General features: G+C 42.9%; 2 protein-coding genes across 3 annotated transcripts; one reads left to right on the top strand and one right to left on the bottom strand.

The window, feature by feature from the left end:
- The first annotated feature begins 3,543 nt into the window (after positions 1 to 3,543).
- etaa1a (ETAA1 activator of ATR kinase a) lies at positions 3,544 to 12,105 on the top strand. 2 transcript variants are annotated; one of them, XM_047366730.1, is made up of 7 exons: positions 3,544 to 3,818; positions 6,879 to 7,010; positions 7,091 to 7,161; positions 7,237 to 7,349; positions 7,746 to 9,142; positions 10,968 to 11,109; positions 11,779 to 12,105. In XM_047366730.1, the coding sequence occupies exons 1-6, from the start codon at positions 3,665 to 3,667 to the stop codon at positions 11,066 to 11,068; spliced, it is 1,968 nt and encodes a 655-aa protein (XP_047222686.1). In that variant the 5' UTR covers positions 3,544 to 3,664; the 3' UTR covers positions 11,069 to 11,109; positions 11,779 to 12,105. The 2 variants fall into 2 exon arrangements, with proteins under 2 accessions (XP_047222686.1, XP_047222685.1); XM_047366729.1 differs by having other exon boundaries at positions 3,545 to 3,818; positions 10,968 to 12,105.
- Positions 12,028 to 15,352, bottom strand: ppp3r1b (protein phosphatase 3 (formerly 2B), regulatory s1ubunit B, alpha isoform, b). Its single transcript, XM_047366731.1, has 5 exons — positions 15,299 to 15,352; positions 15,056 to 15,232; positions 13,433 to 13,492; positions 13,159 to 13,343; positions 12,028 to 13,034 (listed from the first exon to the last, which is right to left on the bottom strand). The coding sequence occupies exons 1-5, from the start codon at positions 15,321 to 15,323 to the stop codon at positions 12,987 to 12,989; spliced, it is 495 nt and encodes a 164-aa protein (XP_047222687.1). The 5' UTR covers positions 15,324 to 15,352; the 3' UTR covers positions 12,028 to 12,986.
- Positions 15,353 to 16,104: the final 752 nt, after the last annotated feature.

The raw sequence follows: 16,104 nt of genomic DNA, 5'->3' as shown, positions 1-16,104 counted from the left end.
ATAAAGAAATTAAATAAAGTCAAATTTAAGTAACATTCTTTGGAGGGGGGGGGGGGTTGGCTAGTTCAGTCCAGGATCACATCCGTCCGGTACAGTCCAGTACAGACAGAGGGTTAAAATATGACGTAAAGCAGTTTACCTTCACAAAGAAAGCCCTGTCATTCACATCAAAGAAATTCCTCCTCCCGAGCAAGCAGTGGAAAGGAATAACTCCCTTTTTACAGGAAGAAACCTCGAGCAGAACCAGAACCAGTACCAGGTTCTGTGTGACTGACTGGGGGTTTGAGAAGACAGAGCAGATACAGAAGATTTGAGCTCCTTTAGCTCCTTTAGCTCATCTAGAAGAGAAACACAGCTGAACAGATATGCTCAGAGCTATTATATATAAAAGCTTCACATAATATTGTAAATATTTAGGATTTTATATTTAAATGTTTATTTGTTTGTTAAAAGCATAAATAGTCCTCTAGAAATCAACTTTGACAAAGTCCAACACGGAAAAGAGACAAGAAAACCAAACAAGAAAATTTGAATATTTTTCTGCAAAACAAGAATTTCCCAGCATTCATTGCTCCAGTTTCAGTAATATTGCATAATCTAATGATTACTGCCATTTCAGTTGACCTTCGCTGTAATAAGTGTGGAAACTGTTTTAAACCTTAAGTGAAAATGCAGGAACAAAGGTTTAGATCTGACAGATCAGAATGGGTCAGAGTCAGAACATGAGATATACAGTTGAGGTCCAGCTGACATTAGGATTGAGTTCTACGGTTCTGGTAAGGCAGGAGAAAAAGGCTCAAAAGATCAGAAGTGGACGCAGCAAAATGTGTAAATATTACAGGGGTGACACACACCTGTAGCACAGAGGACGATGTAGCAATTAAGGCAGATTCAGAGGATAAGGAGGAGGAGAGGGGAGACTAGACCCAGCAGGACCAGACTGAGGAAGAGGTCATGTTAGCTACCATCATAACCAGGAAGATGTAGCTGAATGAATTAAGCATAAACAGAATTTTTTGTCTCATAAGGAGAAAATGAGCTATGTTTGTGCTATAAGAAGATAGCATGTGTCACCATTATGTACAATTTAATACCAAAGACAGATGTTTCATGCAGGCAAAGGGCTGATGTAGCTGCATGTGTGAGGTGGGAAGTGAGAGGGATTTGCCTACATTTCACGTGGTCTTCAAATAATGCTGAGTAGTCCAACTTACAGTGCTATTTTAGCTTGCCCTAAAGTTATTGTTTTTACCATTATGATGCAGAGGTGGGTTGAATACCCAAAATTAGTACTCATGAAAGAGTAGCACTACTTTTACCTGATACTGTGCATGTGCACATTATTAGATAAGTCTGTTTGACAGATGCACTGATATAAAAATTCAGGCTGATATCAGATATTAATATCACTATTATGTCCAATAACCAATATTATATATCATATGTATCTCACAACCCTTTCAACACTGAAAAAAACAACGCTGACATTGCTTCTCTGCTTCAGTTAAACATCTTGCTGTCCTGCACTGCATGGCCATCACTGTCACATGACCAAACAAAAACCACATGGCAAGCCCCCTCCCACTCCTACTCTAGAAACACAAACAGCAACGAGATGGTAATAAATATCGGTTGTTAATATCGGCCAAGTTTTACTTATTTATTGTTAAAAATGCACTAACATCAACTGATACCGATGTCAATGCTGATATATCGCGCATCCTTAATCGATGCAGTCTTTGTGTCAGTATGTCTAAATACAAAATAAACTATTGTCTCTCTGTTCATTTAAAGTTTACTTAAACTATACCTGAACAGATCTCTTCTCTTTTTTTACTTTACTAACGACATATATATATATATATATATATATATATATGTCGTTTTGCCTTCAGAACTGCCTTAATCCTTGGTGGCATAGATTCAACAAGGTACTGGAAACATTCCTCAGAGAGTTTGGTCCATATTGACATGATAGCATCACACAGATGCTGCAGATTTGTCGGCTGCATCCATGATGCGAATCTCCCGTTCCACCAAATCCTAAAGGTGCTCTATTGGATTGAGATCTGGTGACTGGAGGCCATTTGAGTCCAGTGAACTCATTGTCATGTTCAAGAAACCAGTCTGAGATGATTCGTGCTTTATGACATGGTGGGTTATCCTGCTGGATGTAACCATCAGATGATGGGTCCACTGTGGTCATAAAGGGATGGACATGGTCAGCAACAATACTCAGGTAGGTTGTGGCGTTGACACAATGCTCAGTTGATAGTAAGGGACCCAAAGTGTGCCAAGAAAATATCCCCCACACCATTACACCACCACCACCAGCCTGAACCATTGGTACAAGGCAGGATGGATCCATGCTTTAATGTTGTTGACGCAAATTCTGACCCGACCATCCGAATGTTGGAGCAGAAATCAAGACTCATCAGACCAGGCAACGTTTTTCCAATCTTCTATTGTCCAATTTTGAGAGCCTGTGTGAATTGTAGCCTTAGTTTCCTGTTCTTAGCTGACAGGAGTGACAGCCGGTGTGGTCTTCTGCTGCTGTAGCCCATCCGCCTCAAGGTTCGACGTGTTGTACGTTCAGAGATGCTCTTCTGCATGCCTTGGTTGTAACGAGTGGTTATTTGAGTTACTGTTGCCTTTCTATCAGCTCAAACCAGGCTGGCCATTCTCCTCTGACCTCTGGCATCAACAAGGCATTTGTGTCCACAGAACTGGATCACTGGATATTTTCTCTTTTTCAGACCATTCTCTGTAAACCCTAGAGATGGTAGTTCGTGAAAATCCCAGTAGATCAGCAGTTTCTGAAATACTCAGACCAGCCCGTCTGGCACCAACAACCATGCTACGTTCAAAGTCACTTAAATCACCTTTCTTCTCCATTCTGATGCTCGGTTTGACCTGCAGCAGATCGTTTGGACCATGTCTACAGGCCTAAATGTATTGAGTTGCTGCCATGTGATTGGATGATTAGAAATATGCGTTAACGAGCAGTTGGACAGGTGTACCTAATATAGTGGCCAGTGAGTGTATATTACGTGTGCAAGACATACTAATTCGTTCTCACGAAGTACTTATTCATGACCACCGCATAGTTATAACGTGCGCTTGAATTACTAAAATATAATCTTCCTATACAGCGCGCTTTCTAAATATATGCAGGAACAAAACAACAGGATGGACAGGGATACTCTGATTGAATTTGATTCAGAATGGGGATGAGCTACAGAGAAATTCTGCAAAGCCTGACATCGTAATAAATATATAAATACTGAAACATAAAGTAGCCGCCAAAAAAAGCTGCCAACTTCTTGGGAACGAATCAGTACTTCGTGGGAATGAGGTACGGATTAGAAGTACTGAACGAAGTACGATTCACTCAACAGTGCATCTTACTTAGGGAACGGATTAATATTTCGTGCCCATGAATAAATACTTCGTGGGAACACATTTGTATTTCGTGCGCACGCAATGTCTGATACCGTCCCTCCGAATGAAAAACTCGGAACACGCACTTTCCGCTTAGTTTTGTTGCTCTTGAACGCACCGCCGAAAGGAACTCTGGGAAAGAGAAACATGGCGTGATGTTCAAACTCTCCACAATATTTTGAACCAAAGTCAAGTTGAGTAGCTGAGCGGAGTTTTATCCGCCATGAACGGAGACCGAAGGATGTTCGAGCCACCGGCCGGTGTAGAGCCGCAGGCGGCCAGACCTCCGAGAAGGAACCGACTGAGCCGGAGCTTCAGACAGAGCCAGACGGGCCTGGTGGAGGTCCTAGAGTCTACCCGGAGCCAGAGAGAACCAGGTCTGAGCTGACAGGTTCTGTTTGGGTCCCGATTCAACGGGTCTGTTCAGGGCTGTCCGCCTGATTATATTCAGAAATCTGTTCATTTTAGCTTTTCTAATTTTTCCACTGATGAGCTGCTTCTGTTTTTACAAAGAGAGCTTCTGTTCGGAACCGAACGGGTTTCTGATGCGTCAAATCCAATGGAAATATCTGGACGTGTTTTAGTTTGTACACCAAGAACCACTGAATCTTACGGAACACGCGTGGGGACGCGGTGGATTTGTTAAAGTTGTTTTATCACCTTGAGAAACTGCCTTTTAGAACAGCAGCGCACCACACAAACAGCACTGATATGTCATTAATATAGTTTATTTATCATATGCAGGTTAACATGCAGTCAACAATGCGATAAAATGCTTTGGATAAGAAGAATCGTTCAAATCACGATAAAAACAAAATCACTAATGGTGTATAAAAAAAGTACCCATCATGCAGCAGCAATAATGTCACAAGTGGGATTTAGTGCGTTATTAATGTCCAGAGTTCAGTAGTCTGACAGCTTGTGGATAATAACTGTTTTTAAGTCTGATTGAAGATCCTTTTATTTAAGGCTGATTTCAATACATTTCAAATAAAACTCAATGTATATCAAAAACGGATGTAGTGCATGTGCCATTTGTGCTGTTGTCTGGTTTGGAAACTATCCCACAAATTATTGCGTGGGAACGCCAAAGAAAGAAACCCCCCATATCCCTTCACAGGCTCCGTAGAATCTGTCTGCTGTAAATTAACCCAATTATTCTTCAGAATCCAATTTAGTCTTAGTTCGGTTTCATGAAAACGTGTGAAGGTGAGATTATGTGGTGAAACTGAATATATTTATTGTTAAAAGTGAATTATCTGCAATTTAGTTTAATTCACTTCAGTTATTTATATAGCGCCAATTCTCAAGGCACTTTACATATTTAATTCAATTGAATCCTACAGATTCCAAGTCAAGTTCAATCATTCCAATTAATCCTAACTATCAAACAGTCAGATTCAGTTATTTATTCAAATTGGATAAAAAGTTTTTCTATCTAAGGAAACCCAGCAGATTGCATCCAGTCAGTGACTTGCAGCATTCACTCCTCCTGGATGAGCATGTAGAGACAGTGGACAGTCACTGGTGTTGACTTTGCAGCAATCCCTCATACTGAGCATGCATGTAGCGACAGTGGAGAGGAAAAACTCCCTTTTAACAGGAAGAAACCTCCAGCAGAACCAGAACCAGGCTCAGTGTGAGCGGCCATCTGCCACGACCGACTGGAGGTTAGAGAGAACAGAGCAGAGACACAAAGAGAACAAAGAAGCACTGATCCAGGAGTACTTTCTATGGGAAGGAAAAGTAAATGTTAATGGATGTAGCTCCTTTAGTCGTTTCATCTAGAAAGAAAGAACAGATAAACTCTGATCCAGTTTTCAAGGTCAGAGTCTGAAAGAGAGAACATAGAGTTAGTTACAGTAGAAGCTCAGTCAGTAGCCATGTCTAGGAGAGAGAAAGTTGAACACTGGAGCATTTTGAATCAGCTGAAGGCTTTTAACTGCATTTTGTGGACATCCTGATAGTAAAGAATTACAATAGTCCAGCCTTGAAGTAACAAATGCATGGACTAGTTTTTCAGCATCACTCCTGGACAGGATATTTCTAATTTTGGCAATGTTCTGGAGATGAAAGAAGGAAATCCTAGAAACCTGTTTAATATGGGATTTAAATGACATGTCCTAGTCAAAGTTAACACCAAGGTTTTTTACTTTATTATCGGAGGTCAATTTAGTGCCATCCAGGTTAAGTGATTGACTAAGCAGTTTCTTTTTTAAAGACTCCGGTCCAAAGACGACAACTTCTGTCTTGTCTGAATTTAGAAGCAGAAAATTTAAAGTCATCCAAGTTCTGTAATTTTTCAAGTCATCTCGATCAAGCGAAGGTTTCTTAAGTAAAGGTTTAATTACAGCTACCTTAAAAGCCTGTGGTTCTGATCCATTTACTAAAGATAGATTAATCATATCTAAAATGGGGCTGGTAATCAGAGGGAACACTTCCTTAAATAATTTGGTTGGGATTGGGTCTAACATACAAGTTGAAGGTTTAGATGAAGCTAATATTTCTGATAACTCAGGAAGCTTCACAGGATCAGAACAGTCCAAACACAAATCAGGTTCTGCAGTTATTTCCAATGTTGTCTCACTTGCTGAGGATGAAGTAATCATCTTCAGGAGTATGTCAAAGATTTTCTTTTTAATAGAATCAATTTTATTTAAGAAGAATCCCATAAAGTCATGACTGCTGAGAGCTAAGGGAATGGATGGCTCAACAGAGCTATGACTCTGTGTAAGTTTAGCAACTGTACTAAAGAGAAACCTTGGATTATTCTTGTTCTCTTCTATTAATGATGAGAAATAAGCTGTTCTAGCTTGGTGAAGTGTCTTTTTATACAACAGTAGGTTATTTTTCCAGATTAAGTAGGAATCCTCTAGGTGTGTAGAGCGCCATTTTCTCTCCAATTTTCTAACATTGTGCTTTAAAGTATGCAGCTCTGAATTAAACCAAGGAGCTAGCCTCCTTTGAATAATTACCTTCTTTTTCAAGGGGGCTGCATTGTCTAATGCACCATGCAATGATGAAGTAACACTATGAACAAGAGAATTAATTTGTGAAGGGGCAGAAACAGAATTATTGTCCTCCACTGTGTTTTTCAGTGATAATGAGGAAATTAAAAGTAGAACAGATTCTTTAAAGGTTGTTACAGCATTGTCTGATAATGATCTACTATAATGAAATTTTCTTTCAGGTGTGGAGTACTCGGTTAAATTAAACTCAAAGGTTATTAAGAAATGGTCAGACAGGACAGGGTTATGGGGAAGTACTTCACACTCGCCGCCAAATTAATCTGGAGATTCTGGTAAACTTGAAGTTCTGTTAGAAATCTCCAAACCCTGCAGACGAAGATAGAAGTGATGATTTATCCTCCATCAGAGGACTGAGCAAATTTTCTGGATCACATTCTGAGTCTGTAGTTTCTCTCTCCTCTCCTCCAGAGTTTAAGACTCCCACCAGAATCTCCAGATCCAAACCAACACCTGTTCCCAGCGTGGAGTCTCCACAGAATGACTCGGACTTCCAGCAGGACATCATCTGGGACGCCACCTCCCCGTTGACCAACAGATTCAGTAAGCTTCTGACAGAACGCCCAGTTTGCTGCTTTCATCTGATCTGGTTTCCTGTGAGGTTCTGTTTGTGTTGTGTTCAGGTAAACGAGGTAAAAAGCCTGCCGCTGGACTCATAAACATCTCTGAGATTGTCAGCAGGATCGCTCCCAAGGTCAGAAGCTCTCCTCTTGGATCAGGTGGTACCAACTGCTGGACTCCAGCTGATGTTCTGTTTGTCTTCATGCAGCATGGCAGGCCGCGGGTCGCAGAGCCGACCTTACAGCAGTGGATCGGAGACAGCGCCTCCATTCCCTGCACTCCAGATGTTCGAGCTCCCAGGGCCAAGAAGAAATCCCCGAGGTGGGTTCAGTTTGGACCGGAAGCTTCTAAAGTGTTATGATCACCATGAAGCAGGACCAGTGGAAAATGTCTTCATAGACCTGCTGATGCCTCTATAATTCCTGAAGCTGAGAAGATTCAGATGAATGGTTGTGTTGATGTGAAACATCTCAAATGTTCCACAGAACGAAGAAGAGACCTGCAGCTTTGAGTCGATTAGTTTCCTCCTCACAGCCCACTTTAGGTGTGATCTATTGCAGAACAGCAGAGAGTTCTGTTAGAGGATCAGTAGAAGGTCAACACTGGAAAAGCTGGCAGCTGGAGATTTAAACATGAACCAGAATCATCTGGAAATGTGACCTTCAGAATGAAAAGATTTCTGAATCTGACTGTAACTTGAGCTTTTGTTTTCTGCAGACCAAACGGCGTGGAGGACCTGCTGCAGCTCGCCAAGCAGTTTGACCTGAACATGTTCCACCAGAATGAAGAGGAGGAGGAGGAGGGGCAGAGCCTGGAGAAGCTCCTAACAGAGGACATCCTGGACATCAGGAGTCAGGGTCAAGGTTCACTTCCTAGGAACCTTCAGCTGGCTGTGAACGCAGCAGCTGGATCGGACCCCCAGCCTCATCCGGATCAACAGCTGCAGGACGACTTGGACTTCCTGTTTGACGGTCCGACTCAGAAGGTGGGCGGAAACCTGAGTCAGGCTTCCATGGAGGTCAGCAGGAAACCGTCCATGTATGGTTCTGCCTCAGGTGTTAGCAGGATGGGAAACAAACATGACTCGGTCCATGACGAGTTTGAGGATGACTGGGACATCGACGGCTTGCTAAACGACTCGCTGGTGCTGGAGATGACCCAGAATCCTCTGACCTTCATGGCCCCAAAGCTCTGCTCCACCCAGAAACCAGCAGATTCTGTCAGAACCCCAGATCTGATTCTTCCAGGTCAAAGCATTCGGGATTGGGTCACTCCACGTCAGGGCACTGTGGGTTGGGTCACTGAAAGTCTGGTTACTCCGGGTCAGAACAATCCGGGTTGGGTTGCTCCATCAGTCAGAGCCAGAACTGAGAAGGAAAACCTGAGACCAAGAGCAGTTTTTCAACTGGAGTGGACTTCAGATTTTTCTGGGAAAAGGATCCAGACAGACACGTCAATGGCCCAGCAAGTGGATTGCAGTTCTAAAGATAGTGACCAGAACCGGTTTCCATTTATCTCTGGACCTCAGCAAACGGGGAAGACAGGTCAGACGAGCAGCTTTAAACCAGAATCACAGCGATCCCAGAGCACTCCGAGGAACTCTGCAGGAAGCTCATTATCTGCTGTGACCCTCAGATCCGATGTGGTGGACTTCCTGGACGAAGACCTGGACTCTCTGTTCTCAACTGAGCCGGTCTGGGACGACCCAGCTGACGATGACCTTCTGTGTGAAATGTGTGATGACCTGGAGAACCAGATCTTGATCCAAGTCCAGGTCAAAACTGACCCCTCTGCCAGACAGACTCCAGTTCTGTCCAATCAGAGAGCAGCACTGCAACCAACCCACAGAACTTGTGAAAACCGGATCCGAACAGACATGTCTGGCCTGTCTAGCACGGGCAGACCAGCTGGAAGCTCATTGGCTGCTGGAGCTTCTGCGCAGGTGAAGCAGCCAATTAGATTCCTGCAATCTAAACCTGCTGCAGATGCTGTGTTCAGGAGACTCCAGACAAACACAAGTGGGTCAGAACCATCTGCAGCATTGCGAACCACCATCAACCAGCACTTCACCTTCAAGAAGCCCAGCAACCTGGTAACCATGGCAACGGGGAAAGGTGAGAACACACGTCATCATCGTCGGCTGCTGAATTGTGACTGATGGTCCAACCAACTCTGTTACTATGGAAACAGCATCCCTCTGCAGGAAGTAAACAGTCTGATGCGTTCTTAGATTTCATTTAGTAAAGAAATATCATAGTTTAAAATGATTTAATTCTCTGCTAAAACAATAGAACTTCCTTACAGTCAGAATAATGTTAATTAGAACGTTTGTTGCTTTGATACAAAGACTTCAGCAAAATGTAGAACAAACACCAAAATATTACCTCTTTAAGTTCTGTTTCTCCCCCCAGCATAACAAGCTGATTTTAGCTGGGTAATTAGTCAGGCTGTCTGCTCAGGTAGAGCCTGCAGTCAGCTGGTTAACAGACATGCAGCTCATTGCTTTACTGACTCTGGTTTAAACAGTCTTATCTTAATCAGTGATGTGTAGCACGCCTTTAGTTTCCACACCATGACTGTCGTCTTATAGCCAGCTGACCAGCAGTGCACAGCCAGAGGTGGATTCCTCTGTAGTCCAAACAGCTGGAGAGAACCCTGGTCAGTCCGTCATTCCCTCTGGGATCTCATGAAAAGGCTTTTAAATCAGAATCAGCTTTATTGCCAAGTTCATACATACAACAAACAAGGAATTTGACTCCGGTCCACTTTGATATATTCTGTATAAATCTTTATGTCCTTAAAAACATATACACAATATACACAATATACACAATATACACAATATACACAATATACACAATATAAATGTTCAACAGAGAAACAGCCTGGGGGAAGAAACTGTGCTCTGTAGCGCCACCTGAAGGTAAAACTCTAAACAGTTTGTGTGCAGGATGTGTGGGGTCTACAGAGATGTTAGGTGCCCTTTTCCTGATTTGTAAGTCCTGGATGGAGGGAAGGTCAGCTGATGATTCTCTCTGCAGACCTGATTGTTGGTTGCAGTTTGGACCTGTCCTGTTTGGTGGATGATCCAAACCACTGAGATGGATGAAGACAGGACAGACTGAATGATGGCAGTGGAGAAGATGACCAGCAGCTCCTGTGGAAGCTGCTGGAGTAAAGTGGAGTAATATGTCATGAAGTGTTTCAGATCATCAGACTGATTTAAATATTACTCAAAGAAAACACATTAAACATAAAACGCTGTTTTTAAATAAAGGTTTTTATTATTAATGGAGAAAAACATCCAACCCTACATGAGCCTGTGTGAACCAGGAATTGCACCCTAAACCCTAATAACAGGTTGTGCCCTTAGCACAGCTCCAGACCATCACACCGCCGCCATAGTTTACTGCTGGCATGATGTTCTTTGTCTGAAATGCAGTGTTCCTTTTATGCTAGACTGATAGATCTCAGTTACTTTCTTTCTCATTTGACCCTGAATGTCTTTGGATGCCGGCATGATGTCCAGCTTTTACAGATCTTTTGGTCTACTTCACGTTGTCAGGCAGGTCCAATCAAGTGATTTCTTGATTGAGAACAGGTGTGGCAGTAATCAGGTCTGGGTGTGGCTAGACGATGTGATAAACCACAGTTATGTTTAAACAGGGGGACAAACATGTTTCACACAAGGTCGTGTAGGTCTGGATATTTTTCTCCCTTATTAATAAAAACCTTCATTTAAAAACTGCACTTTGTGTTTACTGTGTTTTCTTTGACTAATATTTCAATTAGTTTGAAAATCTGAAACTCTTTAGTGTGAAAAACATGCATAAAAAGATGAAATCAGGAAGCAGACAAACTTTTCACACCACTGTATTGTCGAATCACGAGTGATGTCACCGTTTGAGTTGATGATGTCATTTCCTGCTCTCTCTGAAGGGAAATGTTCTGCAGCTGAAATTGAGCTGAAGAAGCAGCAGGCCCTGGAGAGGAGACGGCAGCGGCTGCAGGCAATGGAGAGCCGACCCGGAAACAGCTGACCCAGCGACACGCAAGCCGGGCCGAATGGAGTTCAGTTAAGGTGAACAGGTGAACTAAATTAGACAATATGTTCAGGTACCACAGAACAAGCTGCCACAGGCCTCCAGGAGCCCAGAAAGGACAAACTAATCTTTGGACTCATTTTTGTCCGTTTTGTTCATGTCTGTGTGGAACCGTTAATCTGTTTTGACGTTTTTGCTATCTGTAATGTCCTGTATGGAAACTATGGAAACGGTCCTGACTGCAGGGAGAAGCGTTTTAAAAGGAGATGAGTGGAAGGAATCTCTCTTTAAGAAGAATATTTCAGTGTTTTCAGTAACTTCTGAGCTGTTCTGCTGTGAAAGAGTCGAATAAATCTGTGATGTCATCAGGACCCTGTCCATCCCACCAAGGAGGGTCACTGAGCATCAGACACTAATTTACATTAAAGATGATGTTTTCCTCCGAGCTGATACGTTTCATAGTTTCTCTCTGTAAATGTAAATGAACTGCTGCTACAGACATGGACCATTGTTGGTCCTCCTTCATGTTGAACTGTCCCTTTAATGTCTCAGCAGATGGTTCAGATGGTTAAAGCAGCTCAGATTATTGGATGTGGGCCTCCTCACTGAGCATGCTCAGTTTATGTCACAGATTTGTGCCTTAATAAATCTGCTTGTGAATTAAAGGACTTTAACGAACCTGCAGTGACATGATGAATAATTTCCAGGTGTGAGGAGACACCCAGTCAAAATGAAAGGTTCCTGCTCTGATGGATGAAAACTCTGCAGCTTATTGTCTTCAGCAAACGCGGTGAAAAAGTCTCTCCATCTCCATCACTCTAGTAAGCAGACTGGAGCTGTAGGTCTCCTTGTGTTGGAGATGATTCCCTCCAGAGAAAAGCTGCAGCAGCATCACTTTGCATCCACTGCTGCTGAGGACTCTACAGCTGTAGGAACAATCATCTGGATCTTTGTCAATGTTACTTATTTTTATTCTTTATAATTCTACTGTTTGTTTGATTCATTTTGTACAAATTAAATCAGATGATCATTTATGCAGTATTTGAGTCAAATTTCTACCAAATACTTTTTTTACTGGAGTGATTTGGATGAGTACATTTTTACTATAGAAAAACTTGCTCTTCGTGCATTGCAGAATTTGCCAGATCTAAACAACAATAATAATAATAAGGCCTCTGCTACAGCAGTTTAATATCCACACAAGTAACTTCACATGCATTTGTGTGTGTGTGTGTGTGTGTGTTGTGTAGACAATTTGCCTGGTCCAAACAGTGGTGATTGGTGGTGTGGGTTAATGGTTTAGGACTAAGGTATGAATTGAGTTGAGGTCAAGGGTCAGGGTAAGGCTATGGCAAAGAATGGAAGTCAATGGAAGGTCCCTATAAGGATATGAAAACACTACGTGTGTGTAATTTGTACGGCGTTTCTACGGCAGTTTTCCATCATTTCTGCGTGAAAGTCCTGGTTAAGCGTTTGGTCCCTGAAGAAGAAAAGCTGAGAGCTACCATGATCTGAACTAACACTGTCTCAGATGGTTCCTCAGGTTGTTGCACTGATCTCCATACTGGAGAACATCATCGTCCTCCAACAGAGACCAGCTTCAGTCTTTTGTTCTACAGGTGCTGCCTATCAGGACGTGATGAAACAACCACCAGGTCCAGATAACCATCACATTTCACTGCAGCATGCTGCTCACTCTGAAGTGACTCTGATTGTTTGAATCTTAGATGAAAACCCTCAGTCCGGTCTTCCTGGACCAGAGCCCAGTTCAGGAGAACCAGGAACACAACAGAAAATTGACTGACAGTTTCCTTCCATGTGAACGGTTCATTCAGAGTTCTGGTGCTTTGAAAGTAAGTGTTGATGGTTCCTGTCCAGCCAGCTTAGAGGGAAGTGATGAAGATTTTCACTGCTGTCAGATGTCCACCACCATCTTCCTGTGGAAGTCCAACCCACCAACCATCTGTAGAAGACACGGGAAGTGATGTGAGAGGACATAATAAAGCCACACTACTTCCTAATGGACCTGCTCCATCACAGCAGACCATAATGTCTCTAAAACTGAACCAGAACCGCTGAAAACTCACAGCGCAGAACTCGTCAAAGGACACCCTGCCGTCTCCATCTTTGTCAGCGCTGATGATGGTTTTGTCGACAATCTGCTGCATCTCTGTGTCCTGCAGGTTGTTGCCCACCATCATCTTCAGGACCTGGAAGAGCTCCCCGTTGGAAATGAATCCGTCTTTGTCCATGTCATAGATCCTGAAAGCAACTGAGCTCAGAGACAGAAACACAGAGCAGGTTCAGAGCGGTGAAGCCCGGTCTGCACGTATGAAACATGGATGGAACATCTAAACTCACAGTGGAGCTTCTGCAGCTTGTCTCCTCTGATGCTGAACTGAGACACTCCCTTAATGAACTCTGAGAGACAGAAGAAAAGTTTGGTTCAAAGTGACTCCTGGACTGAAAAGGTCCCTGCAGCGATAATCAACAGCCAGTCAGCTGTGTTTGGGCCATGGTCAGTTTCCAGGTCACTCGTGGAGGCCAAGTAGCACTCATCCAGGACTCTTCACAAGTCATTTCATCCAAGTCAAGTCTCAAGTCTCTAACGAGTGAAATAAACATTTTCCAGGTCTCCTCTAACTTCGCTGTAGCTCAGGAATCAGACAGAGGGCAAACAGTGCACTGCTTCAGGCCATAATTATTACATGAACAATTATCATTTATGAACAATTATTTTTTAATCTAATGTTCTATGTCTACCAAGTTTTCATATTCTCCTCGTCTTCATTTTATATCCCACTAAATCTGTTTCGGAGGGTTTTCTTTGTTCTCGGATCTAAATAATAAAGATGTTTCAATTTAGGGTGTAAATGACGACATAATGAATGAGACTAATTATAGCAACTAAAAAAAAGAGTTAAATTTCCGAATGAACGGAGCAGGAAGTGCTTTTATTTTGATATTTCCAGTCAGATGTGTCCTTGTAATTTGCAGCTCACTAGTTCTAAGTCTCAGACCACGAGTCCAAGTCAAGTCCGATTTGAGTCGAATTTTCAAACTTGTGTCACCATGTCTGCATTCGGCGGCCATCAGACGAGACATTTAACGTCTTTTTTTTCATTCTTTGTTAGTTGAGGGTTTTTCACACAAGGGATTGAGATCACCAAGCTGACGAGCAAGAAGCTCCTGGAAGTCAACAGGACTCTACAAGCCGGACATCTCAAAGACACGCCAGTCGAAGAAAAACGATGCGTAAAGATCTGCTCTCATGGAGTCTGGTCTCCTGGGATCTCCATGCTGACTGGTAAAATAAAACCTGTTCTTATGCTGGCATCATTCCTGAAAACCTCCTGAGAAGAGCTTTCTGTGGACTACTGGAGAACAGCAGGATGATGACTTTCCCATCAGAAGAAGGAACAACATGAACGTTTCTGCTGCAGTAAGACCATCACATCTCCTGTTGCCCCATCAGAACAAACTGCTTAACTTCCTCAGCTCCGTTTGGTTTCTTAGGATCTTCTGAAGGTCCACATGCTGTAATTTTGTAACAGTTTTGGTTTAAATCGAAGGAATAATCTGAAAAAGATCAACTACTGAGGTTTGTTCACATCAACTGGACCTCTGACTTCTTCATTTGAAATCTGATCAAATGGAACCCTCAGATTGCTGAAAATCAAGATCAGGATGTGAAGATGCCGCCTTTAGTTTATGTTTCTGATTAAATAGAAACCAGAACCAATCTGGTACCAGAGTCTCCTGCAGGTTCCTGAGTCTTTATGGAGATAAGAGTTCAGTGATCCATGTGCTGATTCAGGCTGGATGTCTGGATAAAATCAGGTCTGCAGTCCAAACCCATGAAGTTAGAAATTATTTTGATCTTGACTGTGAGTCAGATGGTTCTGCAATGGATGTGGGCTGTTAACCCGGTCCGACACCTCAACGGGAAAACTCTGTTTTCACGTGTGAACTGTTCATACTTACCAATGAAGTCGACTTCTCCGTTCCCATCAGTGTCAAAGATGTCAATGACTCTCCGGACCAGCGGGTTCTGCTGAAGTTCTGGCAGAGACATGAACTCATCCACACTCAGAGAGCCGGATTTATCCAGATCCAGTTTCCCAAACTTCTTCCCCAACTTCTGGATCTCCTCCCCCTCCTCTGAAATGAAACACACAGATAAACAGACTTCCTGCTGCGTCTCACCTGTCTTCCCAGCAGACTCACCTGCTTTCTTCTTGCTGTTCGCCATGTCTGTCCACGGCTGCCGGGCCTCCGTCTCACCAGTAACACCGGGTCATGTGACACGTCTTTCACCACTAATCACCCATCTAATCAGAATAAGTCCGCTGTAAGCCGTCTGCTCATGGCTTGTCCTGTAACATGATAGGAGAGAAATAACTCATGTTCATAAAGGTTCTGTTTAAAACTCCTGATCCGGTCCTCAGTTCTTCCTGTGATCCGAGCTTTTCTGGGATCTTTCAACGGGTCTGCATCAGCAGTTTTCCAGGCTTTTGGAACCCAGTTTGAGTCCAGTACCAGACTGATATCAGAGGAATATTTTAACTCTGACCACAAACACCTCAACTTTGACCTTTCACACACATCCAGCTTTCTCTTCCTACTACAGCGCCTCCAGAAAGTATTCACACCCCCTCAGACCTTTTCTAAAAGTGATTTGAGTTTTCACCATAAATGGCCCATAATAACAAAGTACAAATGTTTCTGCAGGTTTATGAGAATCCAGCTGTGGTGAATCAGCTGATTGGTTCTGGATCTGGAGGGGAACACAAGGTCTCACAGCTAACAGAGCAGAAACCAAGCAATGAAGTCAAAGAACCTGTCTGTGGACCTAGAGACCAGTTTGTGAGGGGATGAACATGAGAACCTTTCTGCAGCACTGAACGTCATAAAAAGCTCAGAACAGAACCATCCCTGGATCTGGCTGTCCGATCAAACTAAAGGATCAGGGAAGAAAGGCCTTGTCAGAATCAGAACCAGCTTTATTGATACATATACAAGTCCTGTACAGT

The sequence above is a fragment of the Girardinichthys multiradiatus genome, chromosome 5 (assembly GCF_021462225.1).
Source record: "Girardinichthys multiradiatus isolate DD_20200921_A chromosome 5, DD_fGirMul_XY1, whole genome shotgun sequence".
Taxonomy (NCBI): Eukaryota; Metazoa; Chordata; class Actinopteri; order Cyprinodontiformes; family Goodeidae; genus Girardinichthys; species Girardinichthys multiradiatus.
The sequence above is the reverse complement of the archived record's forward strand: the minus strand, read 5'-3'. Positions and strand labels throughout refer to the sequence as shown.

Bases quoted from the DNA above. Each gene is read 5' to 3' on its own strand.
- ppp3r1b (XM_047366731.1), bottom strand. From the start codon at position 15,323: ATGGCGAACAGCAAGAAGAAAGCAG. The intron at 15,233-15,298 runs GTGAGTCTGCTG...GTTTCATTTCAG, and splicing joins GAACAGCAAGAAGAAAGCAG to AGGAGGGGGAGGAGATCCAG. The intron at 13,035-13,158 runs GTGAGTTTTCAG...TGTCTTCTACAG, and splicing joins CCTTTGACGAGTTCTGCGCT to ATGGTTGGTGGGTTGGACTT.
- etaa1a (XM_047366730.1), top strand. From the start codon at position 3,665: ATGAACGGAGACCGAAGGATGTTCGAGCCACCGGCCGGTGTAGAGCCG. The intron at 7,162-7,236 runs GTCAGAAGCTCT...GTCTTCATGCAG, and splicing joins TCAGCAGGATCGCTCCCAAG to CATGGCAGGCCGCGGGTCGC. The intron at 9,143-10,967 runs GTGAGAACACAC...CTCTCTCTGAAG, and splicing joins AACCATGGCAACGGGGAAAG to GGAAATGTTCTGCAGCTGAA.